General features: G+C 44.6%; 2 protein-coding genes and 1 long non-coding RNA gene across 4 annotated transcripts in view; all 3 read right to left on the reverse strand.

The window, feature by feature from the left end:
• Positions 1 to 1940: 1940 nt before the first annotated feature.
• Positions 1941 to 7146, reverse strand: LOC133253171 (major allergen Equ c 1-like). Of its 2 annotated transcripts, XM_061426520.1 has the most exons (7): positions 6911 to 7146; positions 6421 to 6557; positions 4980 to 5053; positions 3873 to 3977; positions 3421 to 3522; positions 3176 to 3225; positions 1941 to 2206 (listed from the first exon to the last, which is right to left on the reverse strand). In XM_061426520.1, the coding sequence occupies exons 1-6, from the start codon at positions 7001 to 7003 to the stop codon at positions 3188 to 3190; spliced, it is 549 nt and encodes a 182-aa protein (XP_061282504.1). In that variant the 5' UTR covers positions 7004 to 7146; the 3' UTR covers positions 1941 to 2206; positions 3176 to 3187. The 2 variants fall into 2 exon arrangements, with proteins under 2 accessions (XP_061282504.1, XP_061282505.1); XM_061426521.1 differs by lacking the exon at positions 3873 to 3977 and having other exon boundaries at positions 6911 to 7074.
• A 1953-nt stretch (positions 7147 to 9099) lies between these two features.
• LOC133253174 (uncharacterized) lies at positions 9100 to 13757 on the reverse strand. Its single transcript, XR_009738220.1, has 2 exons — positions 13339 to 13757; positions 9100 to 12509 (listed from the first exon to the last, which is right to left on the reverse strand). It is a non-coding gene; the product is annotated as an uncharacterized LOC133253174 (long non-coding RNA).
• Positions 13758 to 13785: 28 nt separating this feature from the next.
• ZFP37 (ZFP37 zinc finger protein) overlaps positions 13786 to 26144 on the reverse strand; it is an 83580-nt gene continuing 71221 nt past the window's right edge. The window contains exons 4-7 of the transcript XR_009738219.1: positions 15076 to 15236; positions 14585 to 14735; positions 14240 to 14436; positions 13786 to 14150 (exon numbers count right to left, since the gene is read on the reverse strand). The gene's annotated coding sequence lies outside the window, so the exon portion shown is untranslated. The remainder of the gene's footprint in view (positions 14151 to 14239; positions 14437 to 14584; positions 14736 to 15075; positions 15237 to 26144) is intronic.

Here is a 26144-nt window from a genome sequence, read left to right on the forward strand (position 1 = left end):
TGGCTTAAAACCCAACATTCAGAAAACCAAGATCATGGCATCTGGTTCTATCACTTCATGGCAAATAGATGGGGAAACACTGGAAACAGTGACAGACTTTATTTTCTTGGGCTCCAAAATCATTGTGGATGGTACCTGCTGCCAGAAAGTTAAAAGACATTTGCCTTTCAAAAAAAAGTTATGACACATCTAGATAGTATACTGAAAAGCAGAGACATCACTTTGCCAACAAAGGTCTGTATAGTCAAAGCTATGGTTTCCTCCAGTAGTCATGTATCGATGTGAGAGCTGGACCATAAAGAAGGTTGAGCATCAAAAAATTTATGTTTTCGAACTGTGGCGCTGGAGAGGACTTCTGAGAGTCCCTTGTACTATGAGATCAAACCAATCAATTCTAAAGAAAATCAACTCTGAATATTCATTGGAAGGACTGATGCTGAATCTGAAGCTCCAATACTTTGGCCACCTGATGCGAAGAGCCTTTCATTAGGAAAGGAAAAAACCCTGATGCTGGGAAAGATTGAAGGCAGGAGGAGAAGGCAATGACAGAGGATGAGGTGATTGGATGGCATCACTGATTCAATGGACAGGAGTTTGAGCAAACTCTGGGAGATCATGAAGACAGGGAATGCTGGTGTGCTGTAGTTCATGGGGTCACAAAGAGTCAGACACACTGAGGAACTGAACAACAACAAAAACAAAGATATGGGGAGAGTCAGATGCCTAGAAAGCCTTCTCTTGTTCATATAAAGAGAACCTTGTGTGCCCATAATGAGTCATTTTTCCCCATGACAACTGCTATCAATGTCTTGCTCTGCCACAACACTCATCTGTAACTCTTACACAATTTTCACTATCAGCTGATGTTGGCGAAGGATTACAAATGAAAGGGAAGTTTAATTTCCCTTTCTCCAACACTTGTAAGTTCCCCAAAGAAGAGACCAGTAATAACATTTAGCCTCCTTGATGCCTCCTGACCGTACTAGGTATAGAATGCTGAAGATAAGTATTGATCACATTTCATGGAATCTCACTTAATATGTTCACAGTAAATAAAAGCAGCGGTTGAAGGTTTTCCAAGAGTATGAAAAGACACCGACCAAGAGAAAAATAAACGGCATATGATACCACTTATATTTGCAATCTAAAACATTACACATTCTAAATAAAACAGAAACAGAATCGTAAACATAGAAAACAGACCTGTGGTTGCCGAGGGGGAATAGGTGGTGGGGGAGGGATAGGATGGGAATTTGGGATTAGCCGATGTAAGCACCATATACAGAATGCATAAATAATAAGGTTCTATTTATAGCACAGGGAGGTATACTGAATATCCTGTGATAAACCATAATGGAAAGCAATATGAAAGAGAATGTGTATATACCTATATAACAGGATCACTTTTCTGTACAGCAGAAATATTGTAAACCAACTATACTTTTTTAAAGTAATAAAATTAAAAATAAAATTTTTTAAATTAAGAATTTGAAATTAATAACAGCTTAAAATAGTATTTTCAACCTAGACATCATAGATGTGTTTTTACAAAATAAAAGCATTTGCCATACTAGAAAAAGAAAGAAAGGACACTGACAATCTCAGAGGATGGATGAGTTAGAGAAGCTGGGTTGTAAAGGCGTATCCTAAAACATGTTGAGCTGGTGTCAGCCCCAGCAGCAACTCTCTCTCAGACTGAAAAAGAGAATTCTAGGATGGAGCAATTTCTAGGGCAAGTCTTACAGTTTATCAGGTCACTAAGAAATGGGTAACTCAAAAGACAAATAGCACTCATCGAGACAGAGACTTACTGCAGACGAGGGAAAATCCTGAAACTCGGGGAAGGTTCTGAGAGCCTAGGGGAAGGTTCTGGTCACAAGGCCTCATTTTCTTCCTGTCACCCCCACGTCCCTTACATAAACGAAGAAAAACCACATGACTGCAAGGCAAATCATTTATTGAACAGGTTGAGGAAGGTCTTATTCATGGACCTGCTGTCCTGAATGGGACAAAGGGAATCGGAAATCTGGAGGAAACTTTGATTCTCGGTGAGCTGCTAAGGCTTCCTAGATAATTAGGGAATATCCTGAAGATGCAGAGACGGTGCCTTCCTGTGCGACAGTGGTGGAAGTCAGGCCCCAGCACTTGGCATAAGATGATGTGGGAACCATGGAAGAGAAGATTCTGGAGCCCAAATGAGGTGGCACTAAATAAGCAAATGAGAATGAGAACACAAAAGCTTATTAAGTGCTTCTCAGACTGAACTGAGGACGAAGAGAATTTCTGTTACCAAAAACACGTTGAAGAAATAGTCATCAACCTGCATTCTAACCCATGCTATTTGCCAGAATAGGGGAAGGGGAGTGTTAATGATTCTTTTCCTGTTTTTTTCTATTGTTGATCCCATCTTAACCTGCCCCAGAGCCTATGAAAAGAAGAGTGGAAGCAATGAAGGATGCTAGGCTTATTTCTGCCATCCTCAGCACTGGAAGTTTTCAAGTGTTTTTGACAAATTGGCAAAAGCCATAGCAATCTTTTATTAAATGCTGACTTTACGTAAGCCATAGTTGCTAAGACTTTCACCTACATTATCTGAATGAACCCACACAATAAATCTGAGGCAGGAAACAGATGAGGAAACTCAAGAGACTATTTTCCAGGTTGGAAGACAACTGGAAGCTCAGACAGATTACAAGTTAAGGATGTGCAAATTACAAGTTAAGGATGTGCAGAGATTGAAGGAAGAAATCTTTTCCATATATTGGAGGGTGAGATGGGCTTTCAGGATTAGAAGATGGACCACAAACACAGAATGTATTTGAGTTTCATATTCGCACCCTTTTCCCATTTAAAACTATAAGTCTTACTAATTTTTCCCACATTTCAAACAATTATCAATTGTTTCCCAATTATCAATTACTGAGCCCTTTTCTGCAGCACTGTATCCACACTAATTCTGTAAGGTAGACATCATTGTTCCCCTTTTTATTGATGTATCATTTGCTAAAAAAAACTCATGGCAGGAGTAGATCCTGAACCCAGGTCCTCCAACTCCAAATTTCAAGCTCTTCCTACCAAATTATTTTTATTGTGATTTTTAAATCTTCTACTGTAATCCCCTAATGCTTCTGGAAGGTACTGAATCCTGGGCCACCCCGTCTCCAGCAGAGCTCACCAAACTGCAGCCCTAGGCCACTCCATTCCCTCGCTCCTGCAAGCAGCGATCTGTAGAGGCAGAGAAGAGCACATTCAAACACCAACCCCAGTTTACTTCCCAGAACAAAACCAGGTGATTTTCCAGGTTAGGACAAAGGGGACTGAATGCGGGTATTAACTTCTCTTGCATTTCTCCCTTCGGTAACATTCCTACTCAGCAACATGGGACTTCAGGCAGAGAAAGCCAGAGATAGCTCAACTTACCCACTTTGGTCAGGTCAATAATGTTTTCCTTAACAACTCCATACTTTTGGCAAATTTCCACAAACTCGTTCTTGAGTTCTGGACTCGTATCTGGTTCTCGGGCTGTGGGAAGAGTAACAGGAGCTGCTTTGTCCTGTTTCCTGGTGATTGAGGCTCATGAGAGGGGTGGGTCTCCGGCTGAGTGGGAAAGTGAATGGCACTGATTACATGCTTAGCCACAAGTCTCAGGGATGGAAAAAAGTCTTTCTTGAATGTGACACCTTAGGATATCTTTCTGGCACAGTGAGAGAGTCATCATCTTCCCATCACTGAGCCCGAGAGATTTTACCAAAGGGGAGCATCTGTCTTTAATGGGGAGAGAGGTCCCAGGGTACGACAGGAAAGTCCACTCTGTCTCCTTCCTTCCCTGGTCTCCCCACCCCAAGATGAGCGCCAGCATGAAAGTACTCTACCGTAGAGCTCTAGCAGTTGGAACGAGTCGCTGAAATTCTCGAGATAAAAAATAATATGTTGACTATAGTTCACTTGAAGTATGCGAAATTTATTCTCTCCATCATCTGTGGAGAAAACAGAACACGGCTCAGAACTTCTTTGGTCTGTGGGAAAGAAGTGAAACCCTTTTACCTGTTCTCTCCCACAAAACAATCCTGAAAGAAATAGTGATATCTACTGTCTTCCATCTGCATCTCCCTGGGCTTCGAGATGCAATTTCTAAGCAACACCGATGGAGTGACCATTAGGGGTAGAAAAGTTCAGCCACAGCAGTAACTTCCCCTCTATCCTGACACCTGAGACTCACCTGCCTCTCTCAACCATCTCTGGCAACTATGTGCCTCTGTCTTCTCTACAAGCCCCGTTGGCCCTTATACCCAGTGCTACATCCTGAATGATACACTGTGGCAATGGCCTTTTGACATTGTCAGAAAGTGGGGCAGGGAACTACCCTGGTGATCCAGCGGTTAAGAATCCATCTGCCAATGCAGTGGGCACAGGTTTGATCCATGATCCAAGAAGACTCCACATACCTCGGAGCAACTAAGACTGGATACTCTAGAGCCCACAGTCCCACCTACTAAGCCCATGCGGTGCGAGTGCTGAGCCCGAGAGCCCTAAAGCCCTGAAGCCCATGATCCACAGCAAGAGATAAGCTGCCGCAACGAGAAGCCTGGGCATTGCGACTAGAGAGTAGCCCCTGCTTGCTGAAACTGGAGAAAGCCTGAAAACAGCAATGAAGACTCAGTGTAGCAAAAATAAATAAATATATTTTTTTAAGTAGGCGAGGAATGAGAAGCTGTCCTTCCAATTTACTTTTTTATTTGCCAACTTCCTTTTGTTGCAGGAAGTACATATGACCAAGCCGCTTTCTTTGTGTGGTGATATTGCATGCCAGGCACTGGCTTTGACACACACATTTCTGCCAAATTCAGGATATTGGCTATTAGATGGCCACATTAGATTATCATTATGCATATCAGGAACTGATCAAGATCCTGGACTTTAGCAAATTCCTTGCACTTGGAAGTAGAATTTAGAAAGACTTTTTTTTAAAACATACTCACAGCTAACGGTATATACGCCATCCTCTCCTGTGCTGTCAGAAACCAAAGAAAGCTCAGTACACACTCCATTTACCCTGTAAAACAAAATGAGCTGATGCCCAAGAGATCCTGAAGGGATTGGCTCCCTCACATTCTACCTGTAACTTGAGTTTCCGATTCCACTGATTAGCAGTTGAACATTTGGGGTATAGTTTCCACAGCACTTTTATTTACATTATTTCACTTCACTTGGTGCTTTGAGAATGAGTCCACTTCTTCTGTCCCTGTGCCTCTATCACCTCTTCACACTATTACTATTATGACAGCTACTTGTCTAGAGAATTAGCTGGGTTCTGACCCAGGGCCAACTTCTCAGATAGTGACTTACAAACATCACTTCACTTGATCCTCACAAAAATACAGAGAGAGAATTATATCATCGTCTTTTACTCCAGAGAAGACCGAGGAAGAAAGAGATGAATTTTCTTGGTAACTTGGAGATTCAAGAACTGGATAGGGTATTGATTCGAATCCTGTGCTCTTAACCTATACTGTCTTTCTATACTACTAATGATCTGACAGCCCTCTGCCCCTTACCTCCTCCACTCCCACAGTAATCGAGTCTATGTCCTGACCAGTAATGATGAAGAAGCTGAAGTTGAACGGTTCTATGAAGACCTATGAGACCTTCAAGAACTAACACCCCCAAAAGATGTCCTTTTCATTATAGGGGACTGGAGTGCAAAAGTAGGAAGTCAAGAGATACCTGGAATAACAGGCAAGTTTGGCCTTGGAGTACAAAACGGAGCAGGTCAAAGGCTAACAGAGTTTTGTCAAGAGAACACACTGGTCATAGCAAACACTGTCTTCCAACAACACAAGAGAAGACTCTACACACGGATATCACCAGATGGTCAATACTGAAATCAGATTGATTATATTCTTTGCAGCCAAAGGTGGAGAAGCTCTATACAGTCAGCAAAAACAAGACCAGGAGCTGACTGTGGCTCAGATCATGAACTCCTTGAGTTCAGATCAAGAACTCAATCTTCAAGAAAGATTGAAGGCAGGAGGAGAAGGGGATGACATAGGATGAGATGGTTGGATGGCATCACTGACTTAATGGACATGAATTTGAGTAAGCTCCGGGAGTTGGTAATGGACAGGGTAGCCTGGCATCCTGCAGTCCATGGGGTCGCAAAGAATCAGGCACAACTGGGCGACCGAACTGACCTGAACTCCCATGTACATGTATTCCTGTCCCAGTTCTTATCTTCGAATCTAGAAAAGTCACAGGTTTAGGTTCACCAAGCCTTGGGTCAGTGCTAGATGATGGACCCTGATTTTAGGTACAGATGCAGAATGTATCCATAGGTGTGTGTCTGTGTGTATGTGTGTAAAGGTCCAGGACCATATTCAGACTTCTATGTTTCCTTTCCCAAGCAAAATAACCCATACTTACTTTGTATGAAATTTAAATGACAATGAAGAATTTTCCAAGACATCAATGTATTCCACAAAAACTCTCATGCTACCATTTTCTTCTATCTTTTCCCTGTTGTCTGAGGCCAAGAGAATGGAATACCACTCCCCTGCAATCTAAAATAAATCAATAAAATGATTGGGTGAGAAAAGAGGAAAGGAATACAACATGAACCCTTGTCTCCTTGAACCCTGACCTCTGGGCCAGGACCCTCATCATGGTGATGTGAAGATGAAATTAGACTCGGGTCGACTGGCACCAGATCGAGGACTCTCCACTGTTCACTGTACCTCCTGTAAGTTGGAGCTTCCCCAAGTGTTGCCACCTTTTAACATGGCACCACTGCCCTTAAACTTCCCATTTCCTCTACTATGTCAAGGAACTCCTGCCCTCACAGATTGCCACCCTGCTTCAGAATCTTCCAAAATGCCCTCCAAAATCCAAAGTCACTATGCTTCCCTGCCCTTACCTCTGGAATATCAAAGTTGCTTCTCACAACATCAGAGTTTCCCTCCTGGGCACAGACTAGGGTCAGCCCCAGACACAGCAGCAGCAGCTTCATCTTGGCAGGAGACAGCGCTGTCTTCTCTACTGTCACTGGGAGTGAGTCTCTTCCTGATAGTGGCTTGGTTCCCCAGGGCCTCTCCTTTTATATCTGCTCCAGGTCCAGTTTACTGTCCACAAGGCACCATCTCTCCTCCTCCCACAATGTGACATGGGCTGTTATTCCCTGGGGTGAGGCCAGGGACTGTTCCTGACCTTCTGAAACTTGGCAACATCAACTCTTTTAGATCTACTTAGTGACCTTAAATTCCTCAAGAAAAAAACTCAAGAAAAATAGTGGAGGCTTGAAAGGGCTGCCTTGTGGAACGAGATTTAACTGTGGATCTGGCTTAGAATCCAAACTCCAGTTACATGTGGCAGAAATGGAGTCTAACCAGGAAGTGTGCTGTTTGGAGACTCTGTGTCTCAGTGGAATTTGGAGAGTCACTCTGTTTTGATAGCCTCAGAAACAAAGAAACTGTCTCTGCCAAAGGTGAGGGTAGCTATCACAAAGCATTAACACAGAGTTGGTTAAAATGGGGTTGAATAAAATATTAACAAAGTCTTTAAAGTACCGTGTCTGGTATTCCGTGCATTTAAATTCCTTTTCCTTATTCTCTGAACTCAACTCCTGTAGTCTTTCCTTTCCACACAATGACTGAGCAAGTGTTTAACCACCCTGTATACCTCACCATTCTTAGGTCCCATAAGATGAATGGAGAAGTACAAGATGCCATCCTTCCTTTAAGCAAGTTTCAAGGAAGGTGGGGAAATGCTTTTTACACTCCATAAGAACTTAATCCTACAAGCATGGAAATAACTCCACTGAGTGGGACCGAGTCCAGACCATCATTGGTCAGCAAAGGGGTGATGGTAGGAGGTAGTATCATGCAGAAAGTGCCTAAGTGGGCTTCCCTGGTGGTCCATTGGTTAATCTGCCTTCCAGTAGAGGAGATGTGGTTCAATCCCTGTTCAGGGAATTAAGATCCCATATGCCACAGAGCAACTAAGCTCATGAGTCACAACTATTGAGTTGTGGTCCACCTGCTTGTAAGACCCAATACAGCCAAAAATAAACACATATTTTATAAAACGGAAAATGCCTAAGAACTCAGGTTTTGGAGTCATGGAGACCTGAGCTTCCTTCCTATCTCTGCCATTTTGATGCCATGAGGACAGATTTAAGATCTCTGAGCCTCAGGTTGCTCATCATGGGGATAATTACACCCACCTGTGGGTCACTGCAGGGATTCAACAGAACTCTGTGTGTGGAACCCTCAACAGAATGTCCAGTGCATCTTGGGCTGGTGGTCAGAGACTTATTCCTGGAGACAGCAGGACTTGGGGTGGGTCTTGAAAGCTAGGGAGGGACTCCAGAAGTGCAGAGCATGTGGGAAGAGCCTGGAAGGTGAGAGGACAATGTTGTGTTAGGATCCTTGAACCTCAACTGGAGCTTGTTAAAAGCTACAGCACATTCTGCCTTGCTCAACGGGTCTGACTCTGTGTGAGCCCACGGACTGTACCCCATCTGGCTCCTCTCTCCATGGAATTTCCTAGGCAAGAATACTGGAGTGCTTTGCCATTTCCTTCTCCAGGTGATCTTCATGACCCAGGAATTGAGCCCAAGTCTCCTGCATTGGCAGGCGGATTCTTTACGGCTGAGCCACCAGGGAATCCCAATGGTCCCCTTCTGCACCCCTAAAAGAGAGAGTGACTGGTGTCATGAGAGGAGCGTGCACGGGCAGTGGACCTAGGAATTGGGGCATTCTATCTATGCTTGTTTTAAAAGTTTCCCCAGGGACTTCCCTGGTGGTCCAGTGGTTAAGACATTGCCTTCCAACGCAGGGGACATCTTTCCCCTGACCTGGGAGCTAAGACGCCACATGCCTTGTGGCCAAAAAGTCAAAACATAAAACAGAAGAAATACAGCTACAGATTTTTATAAAAATGGTCCATATTTTAGAAAAAGTCATCCCAGGTCCTGTGTGACCGTTACTAGCTCATGCTGAACTGATATCCAGTCACTGGTGTTTTGTCATCATAGGTGGGTTGTGGGTTTTCAAGCCCCTGGGATGGAAGAACTGAATTTGATAAATGGTAGCAAAGGCTCTGGACTTTATTTCCCTCATTTGATTCTTTCCAAGAACGGAGGGCAGCCTATAAGCAACCAGGTTTGCACAACGGGCCTCACTTTCCCTGGACTGTGGTGCAAAGGGAGAGTGAGCTACCACTGCTTCACACAGGCTTACAATCCCATTCCACCACCACTCCCAACCCTTAGAGCTCCACACTGTAATTTTCTGCTGCTGGTGGAGATGTCTTTCTCCTGCTTTGAACCTACCATAGCACCTGATACCTAGAATCACCTCTGGAATGACTGAAGCTTAAATCCTGTCTGAAAAGCACTAGAATGTGATCAGTTGTGTCTGACTCTTTGCAACCTCACGGAGTCTAGCCCACCAGGCTCCTCTGCCCATGGGATTTCCAGGAAAGAATACTGGAATGGGGTGCCTTTCCCTACTCTGGGGGATCTCCTGGCTCAAGGATCAAACCTGTGTCTCTTGTGTCTCCTGCTTTGGCAGGAGGATTCTTTACCACTGGCGCCACCTGGGAAGCCCAGAAAGCACCAAGGATTCTAGTTTTGAGAAATAACCTTGTAAATCCTTGTAAAATCCTTTTGTAAATAAGAATATTACTTTGGGGCAGTGACTTCATTGTTAGCTCCTGGCCCACAGGAGTGGAGAGAGGGCAGAGGATAGAAATCTATGATCTGAGGCCCGTGTTGTAGGTGAACTTATCTTTCGATACTAAGATCTGAGTTGACTGTTCCCGACTCTGGTTATTCACTTCCATTTCAGATCTACCACATTTTTGGTGGTTGGCTCAAGCACTGCCAGGACAGCCTGTATTCACTGAGATAGTAAGGTCAAGGCTTCAAAAATACCAAAGGTATGATGCAATTCACCTAGCGGCTTGGTGAAAGAAGACCCAGTCAAAACCAAAGCTGAACTAATACTAAATCAATCAGGAGTGATGCCTGGCTTTACAATAGGATTCCCTTAAATAATATTCCGGTATTGTGCTTAAATATTTGTGGTATGAGTTGTAAATTAATGATATGAAACACTCTCACAACTTGTAGATTACCAATAAACATCACAGTTGAATGAATTATCAACCTTTATACTGTGAAAGAAAAGGGGTAGAGAGATGGGGAAAGATGAGCATGAAAAGAAAATAGAAGAGTAACAACCACTGATGCTAGCAGCTCTCAGATGATGATGCAAGCACATGGTATAAGGATTCATTTCACAAAAGTTCACTTGTTCACCATAAACGGTGAACACGTCTATCATAGAATGCAAGACACACAGGGTATTTGATGTAGAGCAATTTTGTTTGTGGTGTAGCAAGGTGCTTTAGTAGACAGTGTTGCTTCTCCTGCTAAGTCACTTCAGTCATGTCCAACTCTGTGCGACCCCATAGACGGCAGCCCATCAGGCTCCCCCATCCCTGGGATTCTCCAGGCAAGAACACTGGAGTGGGTTGCCATTGCCTTCTCCAAAGCATGAAAGTGAAATGGGAAAGTGAAGTCGCACAGCCCTGTCCTACTCTTAGCGACCCCATGGACTGCAGCCTTCCAGGCTCCTCCATCCATGGGATTTTCCAGGCAAGAGTACTGGAGTGGGTTGCCATTGCCTTCTCCAGTAGACAGTGCTACTAAAGTATTTTTGAAAAACAATGATTCAGAATCTGAAAAGAATAGAAGTATATATACATATATAGCTGAATTACTTTGCTATACATTTGAAGCAACACAACACTGTAAATCAACAGTGTGCATGCATGCTCAGTTCAGTTCAGTTCAGTTCAGTCGCTCAGTCGTGTCCGACTCTTTGTGATTCCATGAACTGTAGCACTCCAGGCCTCCCTGTCCATCACCAACTCCCGGAGTTCACTCAGACTCACGTCCATCGAGTCAGTGGTGCCATCCAGCCATCTCATCCTCTGTCGTCCCCTTCTCCTCCTGCCCCCAATCCCTCCCAGCATCAGAGTCTTTTCCAATGAGTCAACTCTTTGCACGAGGTGGCCAAAGTACTGGAGTTTCAGCTTTAGCATCATTCCTTTCAAAGAAATCCCAGGGCTGATCTCCTTCAGAATGGACTGGTTGGATCTCCTTGCAGTCCAAGGGACTCTCAAGAGTCTTCTCCAACACCACAGTTCAAAAGCATCAGTTCTTCGGTGCTCAGCCTTCTTCACAGTCCAACTCTCATATCCATACATGACCACAGGAAAAACCATAGCCTTGACTAGATGGACCTTTGTTGGCAAAGTAACGTCTCTGTTTTTCAATATGCTATCTAGGTTGGTCATAACTTTCCTTTCAAGGAGAAAGCGTCTTTTAATTTCATGGCTGCAGTCACCATCTGCAGTGATGTTGGAGCCCCCAAAATAAAGTCTGACACTGTTTCCACTGTTTCCCCGTCTATTTCCCATGAAGTGATGGGACCGGATGCCATGACCTTTGTTTTCTGAATGTTGACAAGGCAGCTATTTTCAGCAGAGATAAAATCAAAACTTACAAGTTAACAAGGAAATATGAGGTCATCCATATGAAAGAGAGAGGGTTGTAAATAATCACTTGCACTGTATGGCTCATAAAAAGGAAGAAGGTCGTAAACAGTTACTTATCACCATATGGAAAAACTAAGGAAGGAAATGCGTGCATTCCTAAGCCCTGGGACCACCTTGCTACTCCACTTAATTCCTGAGTATTCAGGAATTAATAAGGGACAGAGGATTCATGGCAGACCCAAAACAGCACACAGGAAGCCTCCTGTTAAATGCTTCCTGACAGTGAGCTACAGCCCACGGGGTCTCAAAGAGTCAAATACAACTGAGCCCATGAGCACACATGAACCAGTCATTACAGAGGTGAGCTGCCCATGCCTCAGACATTTAGAGGTAATCTTTTAGAAACAGAGAGGTAGTATTTCATGCCTCAGTTCAAACATGGCATTGACACCTGAATCCAAATTACTTTATTACAGTCAACTTGCATCTGTTATTTTAATTTTTAAGATGATTAGACTTAAGTAAGCTTAGAAACAATTGGCAATCAAATAAAGAAGGGCTGTTAAAGACATATTTCTTCAAGCATGGAATTGTGCCATAATCCACTTACCAAGGCAGGTAGTTACAATGGAAATACATTTGGCAGCAGTACAAAAACCATCTGTACTGGGGACAGATATTAAAAAATAATATTTTGCTCTCATAGAGTAAATATCAATGAGTATTAGACAAGTGCTTTATAAATATTATTTCATGGAATCTTCATAATAGATCAGTATGCTAAGTATTATTATCCTGTTTATAAAGGTATAAACTAAGACTCAGGTTAAGTAAACTTACCAAGATCACACAGCGAGCAAGTGGGAAAACCCATATTGGAACCCAAGACTGTCTGATTCCAGAGTTCCTATGCTGACTGATTCCACGACACAGATCGAGGCTTAAAGTTTCTGACACGGAGGACAGATGGAACAGGAATAAGTAATGCTTTAGACCCTCAGGGCTGAAGAAGTTACATATAGATTTCCCTAAAATGTGACATTAGGGACATGGCTGAGAGTCTGATCAAGTGAAGGGCAAGAAGCAACCCTTTTGGTCAACAAATATTTGATGGGTGAAAGGATAATTTGAGGGGTACTGCTCATCTGATGGGGCTTCCCAGGTGGTTCTGTTGTAAATAATCCTCCTGCCAATGCAGGAGATGTGAGTTCGACCCCTGGGTCAGGAAGATCCTTGGAGAAGGAAACAGCAACCCACTCCAGTATTCTTGCCTAGAAAATTTCCAGAGGAGTCTGGTGGGTTACAGTCCACAGCGTTGCAGAGTCAGACACGACTGAGTGACCGAGCATGAACACAGGCACTTCTAAAAGGAATTAGGGGATGCTTCTATACCAAAAAAGCAGACACTATGTGCTTGCATTTGTGGTACAAGTTAAGTACCTGGGACCCACCCACTGAATGAACGTGCATTATTATTATTGCACTTTTAAAGATAGAGAAGACATAAATGGATTCTTATTATATTCCTTGCCTTAGAGCTGAGATGAAAAAGTGCAGTGAAAGAGATTTGAGAGCAACAACTGAGTGGCGAGGAGAAGCTTTTTACAAATCTTTTCCTGGCCTTAAAGCAATGGGGAGATGTGGGCATAGCTGTCAGTTTGGGGAAGAGGTATAGCAATATATGTATCATACAAGATGATGACAAATGTAGGAATTTCTTTGTTTTTGTTGAATCAAGGCTCATATTTTTCTACAAGAATCTATGAGTCAGGACCTTACCTGCCGGTCCAGTGGTCAGGGAGCTAAGATCCAACATGCCTCACAGCCAAAAAACCAAACATAAAAACAGAAGCAATATTGTAACAAAATCAATAAAGACTGTAAAAATGGTCCACATCGGAAATTTCTTAAAAAAAAAAAAAAAAAAAGGTGAGAATCGAATCAGTCAAACCACCTTGAGGAAGCTGAAAACAGTAAAGCCCAGGCACAGGCTGTCTCCTGAGCTCCCCTCACACAATCCCTCCTTTACTTCTGAATCCTGTAAATCTGCTCTTCCGTTTTAACCTGTATACACAGAGACCTCTAGTGCCTTCCAATAGTCTTTCAAAGGCTTCCCTGGTGGCTGAGATGGTAAAGAATCGGCCTGCAATGCGGGAGACCTGGGTTCAATCCCTGGGTCAGGAAGATTTCCTGGGGAAGAAAATTTTTTTCTCTGTAAGAGATAGCCCCCCGTTAATGTCAGAAGAGTTGGTGAAAGTTGTGAAATAGTAAAACAGACAAATTTTGGTTTTGGGGTAGATACTCGGGCAGGTCCAGGGGGGGCCCTTGAGTCCTGACTCACCTTTGCATATCAGGCCTCTCCGCATGACCTTTGTCATGGGTGGGAACTCCCGTGCTGGCTCCTGGCACTCAAGGCCCCCACATTCTTTGGCCTGAGCTAAAACACACTCATGAAAATATTACCACCAGACAAGGGAGAAAGAAGATGGGCTCTCTGATCTTTCTGGTGCAGGTCAGGAAGGCCACATATGGAAGAAACAAGCCTGGCGTGCCTGCTGTGTCACGCTGAGCACTGTTTCACCTGTTGGATACTGCAGAGAATAAAAGAAACTCCTTCAGCATGTTTACATTCTAGAGGGAGTGGGTACAGGCAATAAACAAATAAATATGGAAGGCTTACCAGGAAAGGTGGGGAAAGAGCGCTACTTAGACTTGGGGTGTGGAGGAGTCACCCAGAGCCAGGAGGCCGTGAGACAGTGGGCCATGCCGGTATCTGGGAGATGAGTGTTTCAAACAAAGGAAGCAGCAAGGACTGGGGTCCAGAGATGGGCTTGCTCATGGGGTGTCTGCGGAAAACGGTGTGAGGAACTAGTTCAGCTTTAATAGAAACATGGGGAGAGGAAGGTAGTTGTGTTAGGTTGTGGGATTTCTGGCGGCTGGATAATCCCTGTCAGCACTGCTGACCAGACCTTGTTTCCCAGGCCAGGCTCTCCTGAAAAAACTGTCACTCCATTTTCTTTCTTACCAAGTGGTTAGCCAGTTGCTGTTCAGTTGCTCAGTCATGTCCAACTCTTTGCGACCCCATGGACTGCAGCATCCCAGGCTTCCTTGTCCTTCACCATCTCACGGAGTTTGCTCAAACTCATGCCCATTGAGTCGGTAATGCCAGTAATTGTCTATTATTTATGCAAGAGATAGACGGGCTCCAGGTCAGACATTTAGAACTGGCCTCCTGTTTACATTTCATGGGGCACGAAGATGTGGGCTTCAGGCTAGATACCCCTATTAGCATTTCCTAAGACACGAGATGGTAGGGCTCCAGTTAAGACATTGACGTCAGCCTCCTGTTTGCCCTCCAGAATAGAAGTAACAACAGTAACAGGGTAAATAGCCAGTGTTTGTCCCTTGTAAACACCTTAAGGGAACACTCATGGCAATAATCTAGGTAAGAATCATGGCAGGGACACAGAAGTAAAACCCTGTTTGAGTAAAGGATTAAGGGATCTCAGCTCTCACCTCTTTCAGGACAAGGAAGACACTACACAAGCACAGAAAGGCTCCCTGTGAGTCAAAATTCAAGGAATAACTCCAGGCCATAACGAGTCTTGCTCCTCCCAGAAGCCTTCACTTCAAGATCCATTTTGGTTGAGGGATGCAGGTGTACCCAGGGGAGGGTCCTAGTGTAGGTCAAGTATGGGGAAAAAATCAGATAATTGGCCTTAAGGAAGACAAAGACACAGAAGAACGGATCTATATAAATGACTTAACCATCTCTTTACTGTCCTCCTCTTCACTAGGGCGATGCCCACACCCCTTCTATCTGGGTGTGCATCTCTGCCTTGCTTCTGTCTCATCTAAACAAATTCAATTTTTTGGGCAGGGAACAATTCCTGGGCAGGAAATTAAAATCTCGATTCATGCCTCCACTCACTGCCGCAGTGATAAATGCATTTTTCACTGAGGGCAAAGATCCAGGGAAAAATAGCTTCTAGCCTCTAGCCCTTGCTGGTCTGGGGGCTAGGATCCCTGGTTCCCATCCAGGCTACCTAGATTCAGTTCCTGGGCAAGGAATTAAGATCTCCCTTCATGCCTCCACTCACTGTTGCCTCGCTGAGACCATTACTACCAAAATAGAGTTATCACACATTTTGATATCACATAAGAGAGGACTCTACACATGGACATCACCAGATGGTCAACACCAAAATCAGATTGATTATGTTCTTTGCAGCCAAAGATGGAGAAGCTCTATACATTCAGCAAAAAAAAGGCCAGGATCTGACTGTGGCTCAGATCATGAACTCCTTATTGCCAAATTCAGACTTATATTGAGAAAGTAGAGAAAACCACTAGACCATGTAGGTATTACCTAAGTCAAATCCCTTATGATTATACAGTGGAAGTGACAAATAGATTCAAGAGATTAGATATGACAGATACAGTGCCTGAAGAACTATGGACAGAGGTTTGTGAATTTGTACAGGAGACAGGGATCAAGACCATATCCAAGAAAAAGAAATGCAAAAAAGCAAAATGGCTGTCTGAGGAGGCCTTACAAATAGCTGTGAAAGAAGAGAAGTGAAAAGCAAAGTAGAAAAGGAAAGATATACCGGTTTGAACGCAGAGTTCAAAAGAACAGCAAGGAGAAATAAATCCTGAATGATCAGTGCAAACAAAGAGGAAAACAATAGAATGGGAAAGACTAGAGATCTTTTCAAGAAAATTAGAGAAACCAGGGACCATTTCATGCAAATATGGGCTCAATAAAGGACAGAAATGGTATGGACCTAACAGAAACAGAAGATATCAAGAAGAGGTGGCAAGAATACACAGAAGAACTATACAAAAAAGATCTTCATGACCCAGATAATCACAATCGTGTGATCACTACCCTAGAGCCAGACATCCTGGAATGTGAAGTCAAGTGGGCCTTAGGAAGCATCACTACAAACAAAGCTAGTGGAGGTGATGGAATTCAGTTGAGCTATTTCAAATCCTAAAAGATGATGCTGTGAAAGTGCTGCACTCAATATGCCAGCAAATTTGGAAAACTCAGCAGTGGCCACAGGACTGGAAAAGGTCAGTTTTCATTCCAGTCCCAAAGAAAGGCAATGCCAAAATGTTCAAACTACCACACAATTGCACTCATCTCACACGTTAGTAAAGTAATGCTCAGAATTCTCCAAGCCAGGCTTCAACAATATGTGAACCATGAACTTCAAGTTGTTCAAACTGGATTTAGAAAAGGCAGAGGAACCAGAGATCAAATTGCCAACATCGGTTGGATCATCATAAAAGCTGGAATTCCAGCACAAGCTGGAATCAAGATTTCTGGGAGAAATATCAGTAACCTCAGATATGCAGTTGACACCACCCTTATGGCAGAAAGTGAAGAAGAACTAAAAAGCCTCTTGATGAAAGTGAAAGAGGAGAGTGAAAAAGTTGGCTTAAAGCTCAACATTCAGAAAACGAAGACCATGGCATCTGGTCCTGGAAACAGTGTCAGACTTTATTTTTGGGGGCTCCCAAATCACTGCAGATGGTGACTGCAGCCATGAAATGAAAAGACGCTTACTCCTTGGAAGGAAAGTTATGACCAACCTAGATAGCATATTCAAAAGCAGACATTACTTTGCCAACAAAGTTTCATTTAGTCAAGGCTATGGTTTTTCCTGTGGTCATATATGGATGTGAGAGTTGGACTGTGAAGAAGGCTGAGTGCCGAAGAATTGATGCTTTTGAACTGTGGTGTTGCAGAAGGCTCTTGAGAGTGCCTTGGACTGCAAGGAGATCCAACCAGTCCATTCTGAAGGAGATCAGCCCTGGGATTTCTTTGGAAGGAATGATGCTAAAGCTGAAACTCCAGTACTTTGGCCACCTCATGCGAAGAGTTGACTCATTGGAAAAGACTCTGATGCTGGGAGGGATTGGGGGCAAGAGGAGAAGGGGACGACAGAGGATGAGATGGCTGGATGGCATCACTGACTCGATGGACGTGAGTCTGGGTGAACTACGGGAGTTGGTGATGGACAGGGAGGCCTGGCGTGCTGCGATTCATGGGGTTGCAAAGAGTCGGACACGACTGAGGGACTGATCTGATCTGATCTGATCTGATCAGTTGTATCATTTTTTTAGATCCCACATGGAAATGATATCATATGATGTTTATCTTTCTCTTTCTGACTTGCTTCACTTGGTATGATAATCTCTAGGACCATCTATGTCCCTACAAATGGCATCATTTTATTCTTTCTTATGGCTGAGTAATATTCCACTGTATACATGGACCACAGCTTTTTTCATCCATTCATCTGTAGATGGAAGTTTAGGTTGTTTCCATGTCCTGGCAACTGTAAATAGTGATGCAGTGAACATTAGGATGCAGGTAGCTTTTCAGATTATGGTTTTGGTTTTCTCTGGATATATGCCCAGGAGTGGGATTAACGGATCATATGGTAGCTCTATTTTTTATTTTTTAAAGAACCTCCATACTGTTCTCTATAGTGCCTGTACCAATTTACATTACCACAAGAATGTAGGCAGGCTCCATTTTCTCCACACCCTCTCCAGCATTTGTTATTTGTAGATTTTTGATGATGGCCATTCTGACTGGTGTGAGGTGATACTTCATTGTAGTTTCGATTTGCCTTTCTCTAGTAATTAGCAATGTTAATCTTTTCACGTGCCTGTTGGCTATCTGTATATCTTCTTTGGAAAAGATATGTGTTCTTCTGCCTATGTTCTTTATTAGGTTGCTCGATTTTTTAATATTGAGCTGCATGAGCTGTTTGTATATTTGAGAGAGTAATCCCTTGTTGATCCCATGGTTTGCAAATATCTTTTCCCCTTCTGTGGGTTGTCTTTTCATTTTGCTTATAGATTCCTTTGCTGTGCAAAAGATTTAATGCTTAATTAGGTCCCATTTGTTTATTTTTGTTTTTCTTTTCATTACTCTAGAAAGTGGATCAAAAAAGGTATTGATGCAATCTATGTCAAAGGGTGCTCTGCTTTTCCTCTAAGAGTTTTATAGTATCTAGTCTTACATCTAGGTCTTTAATCCATTTTGAGTTTATTTTTGTGTATAGTGTTAAAGAGTGTTCTTATTTCATTCTTTTACATGTAGCTGTCTACATGCCAAGCTCTTTACATAAAAAATTTCTTCAGATCCTTACATTGATGATATGAAACAGATTTTCATGTTTTCAAATTAGGTCTGGCCTATGGCAAAATTGTTACACGAATGATTTTTATCTTCAGAACTCCTTGACCCTTTCCTGAAGGATTCATAATCCAAGATTTATGATTATTCTTCCCACTGCCCAAACTGTCTTCCTCCCATCCGAAGCCTGGTGGTGTCAGTATCAATGGAATAAACTGGTCCTGTGATATGTCTACAATGCGGGAGACTGGGTTCCATCCCTGGGTCGGGAAGATCCACTGGAGAAGGAAACGGCAATCCACTCCAATACTATTGCCTGGAAACTTCCATGGACAGAGGAGCCTGGTAGGCTACAGTCCATGGGGTCGCAAAGAGTCGGACCCGACTGAGCAACTTCACTTTCCTATGGTGCTTAAGAGAGTCCCAGATGGGTGCTGGGTAGCCTGGGCCCACGCACAGTAAGTACCTGCTGAATTTTGATAATCTGATAATGAAATCTTGATAATCTTGAATCTGGAGGCCGCAATCACGGGTATCCTTGGTTTTCTTACCCTCAGGGAGCCCTCATGTTGTGCTAGAAATTTCAAACTAGGAGGGAAGGAAAGGGTTTCTGCCTCCACCCCTGCCCCATGTGGGAAGAGAACTCTGGATCCCTTTTGCAGGGACTACCTCTTTCTGGATATTAGGATGGTGTGTCAGACATACAGATACATTGCTCAGATTCCCTCTTCAAGAAAGGGCTCATTGTGCACCTGTGAGGAGGGGGGTTAACCCACAGCCTCCACTGTTACCTGGTTCTGATTGGCCTCAACTCTTGAGCTGAGATGGTGGTCTTCTCGGGTGGCCCCATCCAGTGGCTGTGCAGGACTGTGACACAAGGTCCCGTCCTGTTCTGCCTGACACAGGCCTCTTCTCACATGCTCAGAGCTCCCTGCTGGCTGACAGAGACTTTGTCAGATCATGTCATGGTCTGACAGCTCCCCTGCCCTAATCCAGTTTCCTCCTTTGTCCTTTCACAAGTGTTAATCCCAGTAAGCCTTTTACACTCCTAAATCTGTCTCAGGATCTGTTTTCTGGAGGGCCCAGATGACACAGATGGGATGCTGTTAGCCCCAAGAAACCTTTCATCAGTGAAGGGAGTGGCTATTTTAAAACTGGATTTGAGCCACTACCAGCAGAATATATAATTACCCTGGATGCCCAAGTCCAAGGAGCACTTCCAGTCTGGCACATGAATCAAATAAGCACTACTTCTTGCTGTTCCTTTCGGCACTGTGTCTTGCTATTATATAACATGACTTGAATGTTTCTATTGTCTGCCTCAATGAGTGATTTGTTCATTAATTAAGAGTGTGACTGAGGACAAGGTCACTATGTCCATTTCCAGTCTGCTGGTTAGTTTCAGTCAAGTTGCCTGTTATAGATGGACTGTTTTCTGGTCATATGTGGACTCCGTAAACCCCTTACCCACGCTGAATCATGACTTAGGCTAGTCATTTCTCAATCTCCTAGTAGACCGTCACCCTTCCCGAGAGTCACTTATAAAAAGCTCTGTATTTTAGCGTTGGGTGAGGAAGTCTTAATGTGGTTTGGTGACCAGTACTTGTGGCCACAAATGGAAGGACATAGTTTTTGCCTTTTGGGGTATGGAAGCATCCCCTAATTCCTTGTTAGAAATGCTTGTGTTCACACTCAGTCACTCAGTCATGTCTGACTCTCTGCAACCCAATGGACTGTAGCCCACCAGGCTCCTCTGTCCATGGAATTCTCCAGGCAAGAATACTGGAGTGGGTTGCCATTCCCTCCTCCAGGGAATTTTCTTGACCCAGGGGATGAACCTGTGTCTCCTGCATCTCCTGCCTTGGCAAGTGGATTCTTTACCCCGAGCACCTGGGAAGCCCCATTAGATGAGCAGTACCCCTCATATTATCCATTTACCCATTAAATATTTGTTGACTGAGAGGACTGCTACTTGCCTTTCACTTGATTTGACCCTCAGCTATGTCCTTAGTGTCACATTTGGGGGAAATCTACATGCAACTTCTTCCATAGTAACTACCAAGAAGACACCCCTGAGGGCCTACTTATTCCTGTTCCATCTGTCCTCCGTGTCAGAAACATCAAGCCTCGATCTGTGTTGTGGAGTCAGTCAGCGTAGGAGCTCTGGGTTCAGACAGTCTTGGGTTCCAGTATGGGTTCTCCCACTTGCTCGCTGTGTGCTCTTGGTAAGTTTACCTAACCTCTCTGAGTCTTAGTTTATACCTTTATAAAAAGGATAATAATACCTATCATACAGATCTATTATGAAGATTCTATGAAATAATATTTATAAGGCACTTATCTAATATGCATGGATATTTTCTCTATTTATGACAGCAAAATATCATTCTTTAATGTCTGGCTCATGGAAAGATAGTTTTTGTACTGCTGTGAAATGTATTCCCATTGTAACTACCTGCCTTGGTAAGTGGATTATGGCACAATCCCACATTTGAACAAATATGTTTTTGAATGCCCTTCTTTATTTGATTACCAAGTTGTTCCTAAGTTTGTTTAAGTCTAATCACCTTAAATATAAAAATAACAGATGCAACTTGACTGTAATATAGTAGTTTGGATTCAGGTGTCAGTGACATGTTTGAACTGAGGGAATGTGATTAAATATCACCTCTCTGTTCCTAAATGATTGGTAGATGTTTGAGGAGAGAGAATGAGGTGGCATCATTATTTTTGTGTGTGTCTGATCTGGTCAGTTTTTGCTCTTAATTGTTTTTCCCTTTATTTATTAATTGAAGTAAGTTAAGAATCCCATGGGCAGGAGTTGATTTACAATGCTGTGTTAGTTTCAGGTGTTAGCTAAATGGTTCAGTTATACATGTGTATATACATAAATCTATTCTTTTCAGATTCCGATTCATTATTTTTCAAAAATCCTTTAGTAGCACGTCTTCTAAAGCAGCTTGCTACACCACAGACAGGATTACTCTACATCAAATACTTAGCCTGTGTATTTTGCGTTATGTACTAGATGTATTCACCGTTGATGGATGGTCAGGTGAACTTTTGTAAAATGAATCCGTATGCCATGTACTCACATCGTCTTCTGAGAGATGCTAACATCAGTGGTTGTTACTCTTCTCTTTTAGTTTTTTTGGTCATCTTTCCTCATCTCTCTACCCCTTCCTGTCTTCCACAGTAAAAAGTCAATAATTCACTCAGCTGTGATATTTATTGTTCACCTACAAGTTGTAATAGTGTTTCATATTGTTAATTTACAACTCCTACCACAAATATTTAAGCACAATACAGGAATATTATTTAAGGGAATCCTATTGTAAAGCCAAGCATCACTCCTGATTGATTTAGTATTAGTTCAGCTTTGGTTTTGACTGGGTCTTCTTTCACCAAGCCGCTAGGTGAATTGCATCATACCTTTGGTATTTTTGAAGCCTTGACCTTACTATCTCAGTGAATACAGGCTGTCCTGGCAGTGCTTGAGCCGACCACCAAAAATGTGGTAGATCTGAAATGGAAGTGAATAACCAGAGTCGGGAACAGTCAACTCAGATCTTAGTATCGAAAGATAAGTTCACCTACAACACGGGCCTCAGATCATAGATTTCTATCCTCTGCCCTCTCTCCACTTCTGTGGGCCACGAGCTAACAATGAAGTCACTGCCCCAAAGTAATATTCTTATTTACAAAAGGATTTTACAAGGATTTACAAGGTTATTTCTCAAAACTAGAATCCTTGGTGCTTTCTGGGCTTCCCAGGTGGCGCCAGTGGTAAAGAATCCTCCTGCCAAAGCAGGAGACACAAGAGACACAGGTTCGATCCTTGAGCCAGGAGATCCCCCAGAGTAGGGAAAGGCACCCCACTACAGTGTTCTTTCCTGGAAAATCCCATGGGAGAGGAGCCTGGTGGGCTAGAGTCCATGAGGTTGCAAAGAGTCAGACACAACTGAGCGACTGAGCACATTCTAGTGCATTAATTAGAGCACATTAAAAGTGCATCCTGCTTTTCAGACAGGATTTAAGGTTCAGTCATTCCAGAGGTAATACTATACGTATCAGGCGCTATGGTAGGTACAAAGCAGAACAGTAAGGACATCTCCACCAGCAGCAGAAAGTTACGGTGTGGAGCTCTAAGGGTTGGGAACGGTGGTGGGTGCAATGGTGATCTTGTGTGAAGTGGTGGTAGCTGACGCTCCCCTCAGCACCACAGCCCAGGAAGAGTGGGGTTCATGGTGCAAACCTGGTTGCTCATGGGCTGCCATCTCTTCTTGGGAGAATCAAAACCGGGGAGTAAAGTACACAGCCTTTGTTACTATTTGTCAAATTCAATTCTTCCATCTCAGGGACAGGAAAACTTGCAATCAGCCCATGATGACAAAAAAGCAGTGGCTGGATATCAGTTAAGCATGAGCTAGGAATGGTCACATAAGGACCTGGCATGATTTTTTAAAAATATTGACCATTTTTATAGTCTTTATTAAATCTGTAGCTATATTTCTTCTGTTTTATCTTTGGCTTTTTGGCCACAAGACATGTGGGGTCCTAGCTCCCAGGCCAGGGGAACGATGTCCCCTGTGTTGGAAGGCAACGTCTTAACCACTGGACCGCCAGGGAAGTCCCTGGGAAACTTCTTAAAGCAGGCCATAGACTGAATGCCACAATTCCTGGGTCCACCACCTTGTGCCAGCCCCTCCCATGACGCCAGTCACTCTCTCAGGCGTGCAGAAGGGACTACTGGGTTTCCCTGTTGGCTCAGCAGTAAAGAATCTGCCTGCCAGTGTAGAAGACACGCATTCAATCCCTGGGGAAGGAAATGGAACCCACTCCAGTATTTTTGCCTGGGAAATCCCTTGGACAGAGGAGCCCAACGGTGTAGGGTAAGGGAGTTAGAGAAGGTGAGGTTAGGAAAAAGAGCGAGACTGGCACCCTACAGGAACAGATCACCTTTAATGAGGCGAGAAGGGGCAGCAGTCAGATTAGTGAGCTGGTACGCCAACCCACGAAGGCTTATATGTAGAAATATAGTGTCTTAAGGGGGCCTGTTCTTCTCCAAGGTTGTTTGGGTTAGTTATCTCTTAAACGTCTGGGGCAAAGAATTCTGGAGATCGGCCAGAGGCTGGACCGCCTGGGAGCTGGGCATAATCAACCTTTATGTCCATTTTTTTTCTTCGGGTGAGAGAGTTCTTTGTTTTGCATAGAATGGTGGGAGGACCTGGAGGGGAGTTTTAACTCCAGGCTATTTTGAGCTGTGTAACTTTCCTTCAGATGGGGTGCAGGCCATGGGCTCACACAGAGTCGGACACAACTGAGCACTCATTCGCACTAGTACTCACAAGGGGACATTAATTCGAGGCAGAATAAGCCACAGCTTTTAACAAGCCCCAGCTATGGGGTCAGGATCCTAGCACAGTATTGTCCTCTCACCTGGGGGCTCTTCCCACATGCTCTGCACATCTCCATCTCCTCCCTAACTTACAAGACCAACCCCAAGTCCTGTCTCCTGGAATAAGTCTCTGATCTCACCAGCCCAATGTGTGCTGGACGTTCTTCTCAGGGTTCCACACAAAGCGTCCCATTGAGTCCCTTCAGCGACCCATGCGTGCGAGCTTGCTAAGTCGCTTCAGTGTGACTCTATGGACTGTAGCCTGCCAGGTTCCTCTGGGATTCCATGGGATTCCAGTCCATGGGATTCTCAGGCAAGAATCCCAGAGTGGGTTGCCATGCGGTCCTCTAGGGGATCTTCCTGACCCAGGGATCGAGCCCTGGTCTCTTATGTCTCCTGCACTGGCATGGGCCTGTCAGTCTCTTATGTCTCCTGCACTGGCATGGGCCTGTCAGTCTCTTATGTCTCCTGCACTGGCATGGGTGTGTCATTGGTTCTTTACCACCAGCGCCACCCGGAAGCCTACAGTGACCATGCTGCTGCAGCTGCTGCTGAGTCGCTTAAATCTGTCCTCATAGCTTCAAAACGGCAGGATGGGAAGGAAGCTCACGTCTCCATGATGCCAAAGCCTGTGTTCTTAGTCACTTTTCCCCCCTCTCTCTTGTTATTTAACAGCAAAGCTAGCAGAGGTCCACCCCCACACCCCCCAAAACACCTTTATTGCACTAAAAACAGAATTTATAAACAAACACTTGGGGGAGGATGTCTTCAAGATGTACCCACAATCAACTTCACCAGAGATATCAAACAGTGTGGGGGCCTAAAAAATGGGGGTCCCCGGAGGGAAATCGGAGCTTTCAGGAGAGGTATCTGGGTCAGAAAAGGGGGTGGGAAGTCCCATCGAGCATCTAAGTCCATGCGGGGCTCTCTGTCCACCTTCTCCACCCTCAGGCCTCGCCTAGGTAGTCCCAGGAGCAGGAGGCCTGATGGAGCAGGCCAGGACTGAGGCCGGAGGGTGCACAGCCAGGGACCCCAGCGCCGAGGGCCTTCGTTCTCAGGTTCAAGGGCGTGGGTATGTCTCATCAGGTGTGCCAAAGGGAACTCGTGCTCCCCTCCGCAGTTCCTTCACCCCTCCCCCTGGTGTGATCTGGAAACCCAGAGCTGGGAGGGACACCCTCTGGACTAGGAGGGGGCACCCCAGGATCCCCACAGACCAGCATGGTCCATCCTCACCCCACAGGCAGCCCAAGAGAGCCGAGGGAAGAGCTGGCCTGGCCTGGCCCTGCTTTAGACGGTGTTCTTGGTGTCCGGCTGGGCCGGTTGTTGTTCAGTCACCCAGTCGTGTCTGACTCTTTGCGACCCCATGGACAGCAGTAGCCAGGCTTCCCTGTCCTTACGGCTGACCGGAAACCGCCACAAAAATCAGTCAAGGACCCGCACACTTTCGTGACAGTTAAGACAGCTGTCTTAGCAGCCTGAAAAGCCACAAGCAGGTGGACAAGCACCCCTTGTCCCATCCAGCCTAGCCCAAACCTATGGACACAGGTGGAGTAAAAGCCGAGGCCGTCAGTCTCTGAGCAGCAGTTCCTGGGTTCAGCTGTCAAGGAGGGGTGCTGGATGCTCAGGAGTGGGTGGGGACAGGCAGGAGCAGGGCCCACGAGCTAGTGCCGCTCTGTGGGCACCATCTGAGCCAGCCTTCCAGAGGAGGCGGGCCTGGATGCCCAGTGAGGCCACAGGGTCCCCAGAAAAGAGGGCCTTGGAGGAAAGCAGCCGACAGAAGGGCTGTCCTACTCGAGGGGCAGAGCCATCAACCCCCTGTTCTCACCCTCTGGGATTTCCTCCACAGCTGAGGGTCTTTGCCACTCAGCTCAGACTTGGCACCCTCCTCCCTCTGACTGGCTCTCACCTCCGGAGCCTGGGAGGGCTTAGCGCTGCACAGAGACCACTTAACCCTGGAGTGGGGGTCCTCCCGCAGCCCCATGGGGCACAGCAGGCAGAACGGGGACCTAGCACCACTCTCTGGGGGGC

The sequence above is a fragment of the Bos javanicus genome, chromosome 8 (assembly GCF_032452875.1).
Source record: "Bos javanicus breed banteng chromosome 8, ARS-OSU_banteng_1.0, whole genome shotgun sequence".
Lineage (NCBI taxonomy): Eukaryota > Metazoa > Chordata > Mammalia > Artiodactyla > Bovidae > Bos > Bos javanicus.